Source organism: Myxine glutinosa, chromosome 2 (assembly GCF_964187855.1).
Source record: "Myxine glutinosa chromosome 2, kmMyxGlut1.1, whole genome shotgun sequence".
Lineage (NCBI taxonomy): Eukaryota > Metazoa > Chordata > Myxini > Myxiniformes > Myxinidae > Myxine > Myxine glutinosa.
In genome coordinates this window covers 257,466,174-257,475,414 of record NC_136262.1, presented here as the reverse complement: position 1 = coordinate 257,475,414, position 9,241 = coordinate 257,466,174, and the positions used below count along the sequence as shown (strand labels likewise).

Sequence of the window (9,241 nt, the reverse complement as noted above, 5' to 3'; positions counted from 1 at the left end):
AATTAGAGACTGTTTTTAGAAATGGTAGTATATATATATATATATATATGCGATATTATAAATAGATATTTACCTCCGCCACCGAAGGTGGACAGAAGTTGTGTTTTCACCCCTCTCTTTGTTTGTCTGTTTGTGAATAGGATATCCCAAAACGTTATGGCTGGATTTGGTCAAAACTTGCTGCACAGATTGTGCTCGTAACAAGGACGAATCAAATCGATTTTGGTGAAGATCCGAATACACATCCAGATACAAGAATTTAGATTTTTAAAAGTGATTCTTCAGCATTGAGTGATAGGGCAAAAAACGTGAGACAGCATGATATTGCAAAAGGTTGTGGGTGACATGACAAAACTTGGTGGATAAGTTGGTTAAGCAACAAAAACAAGTCGATTAAATTTGGGTTCAGGTCCAAATCCAGATTTGGCCTATCAGTGGGATACAAAACTTAAACTGTTCAGCCTGGTGGAGGTATGCTCTCTACAGTGCCGTACTAGTTAAATAGGAATATATTTTTTATGCCTCCGCCTCCAAAGGTGGCAAAAATGTTATAATCAAATTCCTTATTCTAAAAATCTGAAAATGCATGCACATGATCTATGACCCATTTGTATTCAAATATTAAATTTATGACATCATAGGTCACATGGTTTGGCAGCCATATTGGATTTAATCTAAAACCTATAAAAAAAAACATCTTCTACCAAACCACCAAATTGATCGACTCAAAACTTTACGTGCGTCATTGACTAGGCATGGCGATTAAAAGATGAGATCACGAAAACATCATCGGTCACATGGTGTGGCAGCCATATTGGATTTGAGGAAAATATTAAATAATTATATCTCTGAAACCACTTACCCTATCGATGAGAAATTTTAGAAATATCATCTAACACCATTGTTGCATATAGTTTGAAAATGATGACATCGTAGGTCATGTGGTTTGGCAATCATCTTGGATAGAAAAACGAACCTTATCCAATCAACATGAAACTTCACAAACGCGATCCCCTACCCATACATATGCAGTGTACATTTTTAAAGGTCATATGTTACGGAGTATTGCAGCCATATTAGCTTGAAAGCCGATATTGAAAAAATCCCTTCTCTGAAACTGCTTCACCGATCGATGTGAAACCTGTCATGGCTGGTGAAAATGTGATACTTGAAAACATCTGAAGGGATTTAAATCAAACTTGTTTATTTTTAGGACAGTGAACGAGGGCATCTACCCGTTGTGGGACTATGCGGAGGCATATTGGCGACAGTCGCATTGCTCTAGTTTTAAATAGCAAAAGGAGAAGCAACTTTTAAAATGGTACATGTTGCTTCCTCACTTGAGTTGATGCTCAACATTTAGAGGATAGAGCACAAATAATAAGCCACGTGGTTGGCATCCCATGATTGGAGGGAGGGAGGGGAGGTTTCACCCTAAAAATGCCCGGCTGACTGCATAGAGAAAAGCGACGTAACGAGATGGCACCGCTGGCATAAGTCAACGACTATGTTTATCTGAGGTCAAGTCCTCTGGTGTGTGTGTGTGTGTGTGTGTGTGTGTGTGTGTGTGTGTGTGTGTGTGTGTGTGTGCGTGCGCGTGTGCATTCGTCCATGCGTTTGTGTGAAATGGCACATGGTAAGGTGCATGAGGGTGTACAAGTCTCTTATGAGTCTCTTTTGGAAATAAAAAACGAGAGAGTTCATAGAACACCTCACCACATGCAGTTTGGAGAAAAAGGACATGGGTGGGGTCTGCAAGCAGCAAATTTGACTGGTACTGTGAAACAAAATGTTTTTGAAAGTGCCAAGCAGGCGATTTGTGTTCGACAATGTTCAAGTATATCACTAAATTTAAATAAATTTTTTTTTAAAGGTAGCAGGAAAAAATAAAATCAGGAGTTTACAGCAGTTGCTGCAGCATCTTAAATACCACCTTATTTAACACGTTACATTAGTTATTCGTGCCTGTTTGTGTCATTTATTATATCCTTCAAAACAGTAAATTTCCTGTTTGGAATGATTTTTAATTTTGTTTCACTGTCATACAGGCAGACAGAGTAAAAAAAAAAATCTTACTCCTCTCTATGCATGTGTGATCAGGACGAATTCAGAGACAAAATACTGTTAAACGACAGGTTTGTTTTCCGATTCATTTCCCATTCGTGTTCAAAATACAACATTAAATTGAAATAAGTTGTTCCTCGATAAAAAAAACTGTGATGTTTGCGGACAGACAAAGTGAACGAATTGCTTAATCCCGCTCTTCGCTTCGCAAGCACAGGGTAATAATCTTCTTCCCCAACCAATCAACCCAAAAACATTCTTGACCTATATCAGATTTTCTGCTCCAACATTAGATTTCTTTATCTTTTAGGGCAAAATAAATAATGCCGTTATCAAGATGTTGCGACAAAGTTTGGATTCTTATCTGAGGGTGCTTAAAATTTGACAAGGAATTTAAATTATACTCGACTCCACAGACGCTTGAATTAGAAAAATGCCAAGCTTGTAACGCAGCGCAGGTTTTATTACAAAAACGGTACTTTTATTACTTACAAGGTATTCTCCAGTGAAGCACACACGCTCCAAGTAGAAGCTTTCGTATGTCTTCAGTGAAACATTGCTTAGGTGTCTCTCACCAGTACAATAGATCATTCTGTTCATCAAAAACGTCTCGTCCCCAAATTAATCTTCAAAGCAGATGTCCTTTGGTAATAATCACCAAACTGTGCAGTCAATCGTCAGGAATTTAGAGGATTGATGTTTTCATCGATCAGAAATCTCGGAATTATTCACTGCTCCATCAATTTGCTTAGCTCACTTGCCGCCATCTTCATTTTCAACATTTGCATGAAACAAAGAAACCTGTGATTATTGGTATTGTTCACCAACAATATAAAGACAAATTCCTTCGAAAATGATTTATCTACATTGTGTACATGACTGCGTTTTACAAATACAAGTCCAAATCAAAATTGAGCCACCTTTGAATAATTCCCAAATTATATAACTTTGTCCAATCAGAATCAAATTCAGGTTCTTGATGCGAGTCCCTATAAAGGTAAATTATTGCTGACAGGTTGAGTTCAAGGCTAGTGGTGCTCTTTTTGATGGGGAAAAAAACAATTCTGATTCCACAGGGATTGGGCCAACTCGATACATACCATTGTTCAATCACGATATTATAACTACAAATCAATATTCAATTATGGTAAATTCTTCCTGGGAGCAATTAAAAAATAAAAAAGAGCCATTTGTGAAAGGATCCTGATGGGTAATTGATCATTAGCAAATGTGGTTCAGACATCTGAGTTACCACACCATAGCCCGAACCTCTGTTCTCGACAGATATTTGAAGTTAGGAAAAATATATGTATATAACTATATATATATATCTATATATATATATATATAAATGGCCAATGGCCTACTATTGAACTCTGTTGAGCATTGTTTGAGGTTGTCAAAAATGTTGTCTTTTCAGGGAATTCATCGTTTTAAATTAAATAGAGCCAATGACTTGTCATGACGTCATGACGAAATGGTCATGGTCATGACGAAATAAAGTTATAACAATAAAGTACTTACAAATCTCTTATAATCATACTTGTAATTTAATCTATTGGACGTTTTTGATTACCAAAAGTACAAACCCCTCCCCCCCACCACCTACCTTCGCAATCAAGGTAGTTTGCAAAGACATTTTTCTAGTGTTGCAAAGGTAATGATTAAAAATTCCAGAAAAAAACGTTTGTATTTTTCTTTTCAGCTCAAATCAAACACACATCTATTGTCTTGTATGGAGGAATGTCGACCAGACGAAATGAGCAACTACCTAACCAAATTCAAACTTCATTAAGCGGAATCATACAATTTGTATTTAACAAACGTTGTTCCACAAAAAGTGCATCGTGATTACATATCGATCTTATTGTACTACAGCACTTAGAATACCTGTCCACACCTGCATAGTATGTGCATTCGACATACCAGAACCATTATGTCATTGTTCATCAACATTAACAGCAATCAACGTCTCCGAAAACTCAGTAACATCGGCAGGACCGAGAGAGGATTTTCCATTCTTTTAGAAGAAGCCGAGTAGAATGCTTAGTGGCACATCTGAAGGAAATTAAATACAGTACAGACAACAGGAATGGAGTACACAACGAACTTTAGCCCTGTTCAAAACTCAAACTAAGACGGTATCCACAGGTTGGTCTTCACTCGACACTCAGAGCACAGGCAATGATAATCACCAAGCAAATGTCCTGGATTGATTGTTTTGCGGCTGATAAAGTGTTACTTTAACTCCAGGTCGTGTCGGTGATGGTGTCCTGTGGCTGCATTGCTTCTTTCAGCCCACCTTTCACAATCCGAATCAGGGGCTTCCACTTCGATCACAATCTTTCCTCTCCTTTTGTAGGGCAGAAAACACCTACATTTCAAGAGGAAGGGGAGGGGAATAACTGCCTTATTAATGGTAAATATACTCGTAGATTAAAAAAATGGGGAAATGTACAAAAAACAATAAATTGCACATGTGCATTTGACCCTGTTTTTTTTTTTTCATTATTTTATTTTTAAAGCAAATTCATAAACGCATGCAAAGCCAACCCCGATACGTTCAGCACAAAATGCTTCCAGAGCACGGCTTTCACATGCTTGCTGCAAAGTCTATACAAATTCTTGTGTACCAACTAGTCCACCTCCAGTATAGTTGAGGTCATGGATTGATCATTTTTAATATTAATATCCAACAGTATTAGTCGGTTGTCACCTTTGTGAGCTAGGTACGGGATGACTTTTATCAAAACATTTGCTTACAATTGACGGAGCATACAGGGATTAGCGATGAGAAATCTCTCACATGCACTGCACTATGGGTGGAGGCCAAATGATAATGGTGTCGGTTTAATGAGAGGTTTCCAATGCTACTTGCATTTCAAAATTCCTCTTCACAACTTTGCTTCATATTTTACCAGTTTTTATTTGGCTTTGGCAGTTTTTGTTTTTGCTCTGGCAATGGGTTAATGCCTGAAACGTCAGCTTCTCCTTGCTTCCCACTGCAGGTAGCGTACTTCCATCAACATTCCGTTGAATCCATCCAGTTTTCGAATCAGTTATTTTCTGCTCTTGTTGCAACTACTGTTTACGGCGAACTCCACACGAAAACTCAATGGTGAAGAACCACTTAAAATTTAAAACTTCTTGTATCTGAATCGGTATTCGGATCTTCACCAATCGTCCGTATCCGAATCTTGTCACACACCCAACCTGTCCACCAAGTTTCGTCTGAATCGGCTTAGCAGTTAGGGTGCCAGCTTAGGATCCTAGGATCCTGGGTTCGGATCCTGGGTTCGAATCCCGGTCGATCGCTGAATGAATGCCAGGGGGGTTGACTCAGCCTGTCATCCTTCCGAGGTCGGCTAATTGAGTACCAGTTCACTGGTAATTCCCTGTTTGTCGTAAAAGGCGACAAACAGGGTTGGTGGCAGGAAGGGCATCCGGCCGTAAAACATTGCTTCAAAAAGGGGACCAACAAAAACAACAACCAAGGTGCCCGAAAAAGGCCAACCCCCGCTTTGCGGGGTAAAATGGCCTCTAAAGGTTTTTTTTTCTTTCTCAAAGGTGACGAATCAGTTAAAAGTTCTCTGATCCAGATTTGGATTCGAATCTTCACCAAAATTTAATCAATTCTTCCTTGTCACACACCCAACCTGTCCACCAAATTTCGTCCGAATTAGTCCACAACTTTTTGAGATTTCCTGTTCACAAACAAGCAAACAGACAGACAAACAGACAGACAGACAGACAAACAGACAGGGGTGAAAACATAACCTCCGTCCACGTTCGATGGCTGAGGTAATAAATACAACACATTGTAAATTATTGATACCAACATTTTATCACACAAGAAAGGGCATTTTATAGCAGGCAGTGTTAAACGCACCTGACTCCAGCGACCAGTCTTGCTCTGCATGCCAATATCACCAATTGCTGCAAAGAGTTCCTGGTTTTGCACATTGTCAGGCAAGCGGGTGAGGAAGCGTGCACCCTGCACGAAGTCCAGTCCCAGCAACAAGTCCCGGTAGAGACGAAGAATGCCAAGAGCCGTGCGGAAAAGGAACTCTTCACCGTCTCGGCAAAACACATCCCATACACGACTCGCCACGTCCAGGGGAAGGGCCTTGCTGTAAAGTGTGAAAATCCTGCACAACACCATCAGAGCAGTCCGAAGGACAAGGACAGGGGAATCCCGTAATTGGTATGATTATCATTCACTCCTTGCCAAGGTGCGATGAAGACATTGACTGACTGCTTAAGATGCTCCACTACATTGGAGGAGGATGTGCAAAAAATTTGCCAACAAAATACATTTTGCATTTTCTCCCCCAAATTGATCAAAAGTGTAGGCGAGTGCTGAACCATCTTGTCACATCAATACTGAATAGGAAAACAACAAAAACTTACCAGTCTATCAGATACAGGTCTGGTGTAAGGTTGCTGATGTTAAAATGACGAAACAACTGGGGTAAGTTCTCTTCAAAAAACAATTCAAATGTTTCAAAGTACGTCAGCATCTATGAGGTAAAAGATAAAGGGTTGACAAATGAGGCACCAACAGATTAAAAATAACACCCACAAATTACAAATTATATTTAAGGTGTTTATACAACATAACATTCACAAGCAGGATACACAGATGTTTACACTACCCCACAGCTTAAGAAAAAAAAAAAAAAATTACTTTCCCACTGCAAGACTCAACTTGAACACTTAATCAACGAGAACACAACTCAGTGGAGTATATTATACGTATAGTATACCTCTCACAACTGATCCAAAACTTTTTGAAATATGCTATATCGTTTTTGCGTATCATTTTTGATATGCGTATCATTTAAATATAATTTTGCGAAACATCATCTCTCAATGGTGAAGAATCACTGAAAAACTTAAACAAATATCGTATCCAGATCTTCACCAAAATCGAATCATTTCATCCTTGTTACATACCCATCCTCTCCACCAAATTTCGTCCGAATCCGTCCAAAACTTTTTGAGATATACTGTTAACAGACAGACAACAAACAGACAGATAGATAGGTAGACAGGGGTGAAAACATAACCTTCATCCACCCTCGGTGGTGGAGGCAATAAATCATATCAAGTTCCCCCTCCCTCCCTCCAAATATATGCTTGTGCTCCACCCTAATACAAACATGCTTATCATGCTGCACCACCCGCCCCCCAAATACATGCTTTTGCTCCACCCTAATACAAACATGCTTATGCTCCCCCCCAAATTATTGGGGGGGTGGTGCAGACACCCATCCCCAAACCCCCCCAAATCCCATCATCCCATCCCATCAACCCCCCCAAATATATGCTTATGTTCCACCCACTGGCAGAGTTTAGGTGGTGGGTGGGGTGCAGGGGGGGGGGGCACTGCCCCCACCCTCATTTTTTTCAATAGTTTACAATCAAGATAAAAACATCCCGTATTTAAAGGTGAGTAACAATAATGAATGTAAACTGTATATGTGATTTAACGTACACTGTAACTACACGAAGAAACGGTAATTTTGGAAGTCAGACAGAGATACCCATTATTAATATTAAGCCCTCGCCCCCAAATGGTGAAGTCAAACGACACCTATGGTTCCACCCAAATACAAACATGCTTATCATGCTCCATCTCCCAAATATATGCTTATGCTCCACCCTAATACAAACATGCTTATCATGCTCCACCCCCAATACAAATATCAAATACCTCATGCTCAACACCACAAATAATATGTTCCATCTCCTCCAAACCAATACAAATATGCACCACCTCCTCCACACTTAACCCCACAAAATTTATTCTGTCCAATACATTACATGGCCCATTCGGGAAACGTGTTTGCTCCATTTCAGAGACGGTTTTCAAAAAATTATATTATCAAAAAAAGGAATCATACTTTTTCCTGGAAATGTTAACCCTTTTATGTGAAGTCAGAACAAATGAAACAGAGGCTCCTTTTCCTGCCATGTGAAACCTCACAGCTGTCACGTATGTTACATTCATACAATTTGCAAATTCATAAATTGTGAACCTGTTGCAAAGATCCATTGAAACGAAAGGCTTATACCCATCAAATGTACTGTGACAGTTCTGCGAACCAGCCCCCGGGGTGAACAACATCCATGAGACATATGTTCCCGAGGTAGTTACCTCATTTTTCCCCTTATCTCACAAAATTTCCTCATTTGTAGTCTTTTTTCATACCACACGAATAAATGTCGTTGCCCTGCTGTACTTTGTGAATAAATCTTGAATTGTACCACATACCTTTCCTCACCCCCCCCCCCCCCCTCATTCCTATAAATAATAAACCCCATACACATGTTCTTCCAATTTGCCTGTGATATCTTTTCCCCATTGGTTGAGCATCGTCTGCATTAGCGTTATCCGGTACGTTCTTACCAACCAATTGGCTCCAAACATTACCGGTACATACCGTGAAGTTCCCTCAGCTTCTCCCAATTAAACAAGATAAAGATCAGGACGGTACGCATCGAGGGCATGATACCGGGTTAGATAAGCCAGGTCACCTCCAGGTAAACAGTGTGAGATGGAGGACCCTGAGAGATTTGGTTGACGAATTGCGTTCATGGTTGATTAGCAACCTGCCATCTGTGTTTTTGTCAGATGTCAACTGGGTTTCCATCATGTTCATGTAATGAATGAATGAATGAATGAATGATCGTTTTAAGGCCATTTTCCCCGCTATAGCGAGGGTTAGCCTTGCTGGCCCCATGACAATCATGGTTCCCTGTTTGAGGCAATGTTTTTATGGCCGGATGCCCTTCCTGACACCAACCCTTGGTCACGCTCTTATGATGCGCAGGGATACGGTGTACCTATTCTAAATCGGGGTACACACCGTGATCATTACAATTATAATTACGTGATCATGTAATAAGTTAGAAAATAAATAGAGTCAAGTATACTCGGTCTTGAACCACCTTAAATAACTCCTACAGTCTTTAAGTTGCAGATGGGATCCACATATATTTTTCAAATTTCAAAAGAGTGGTTTCTCAAAAGTCCACGGACACAGAAAATCAGTTTGGTTCAATTAATACATATTACTTCACTTAACACTTAATCGTTCTTTTTTGAATAAATATCTTGGAAGAAAGACAATGATTTTTCATGTCGTTTTATGCTCGATTGGTTCCATCCTCC

General features: G+C 39.6%; 1 protein-coding gene across 2 annotated transcripts in view; it reads right to left on the bottom strand.

The window, feature by feature from the left end:
• Positions 1-3,728: 3,728 nt before the first annotated feature.
• The window catches only part of LOC137420625 (TBC1 domain family member 12), a 114,062-nt gene continuing 108,549 nt past the window's right edge, over positions 3,729-9,241 (bottom strand). The window contains exons 12-14 of one of the 2 annotated variants that reach the window (XM_068105839.2): positions 6,475-6,584; positions 5,954-6,212; positions 3,729-4,438 (exon numbers count right to left, since the gene is read on the bottom strand). In XM_068105839.2, the coding sequence (XP_067961940.2) occupies positions 4,382-4,438; positions 5,954-6,212; positions 6,475-6,584 (426 nt within the window). In that variant the 3' untranslated portion in view covers positions 3,729-4,381. The remainder of the gene's footprint in view (positions 4,439-5,953; positions 6,213-6,474; positions 6,585-9,241) is intronic. The other variant, XM_068105841.2, reaches the window with a different exon arrangement.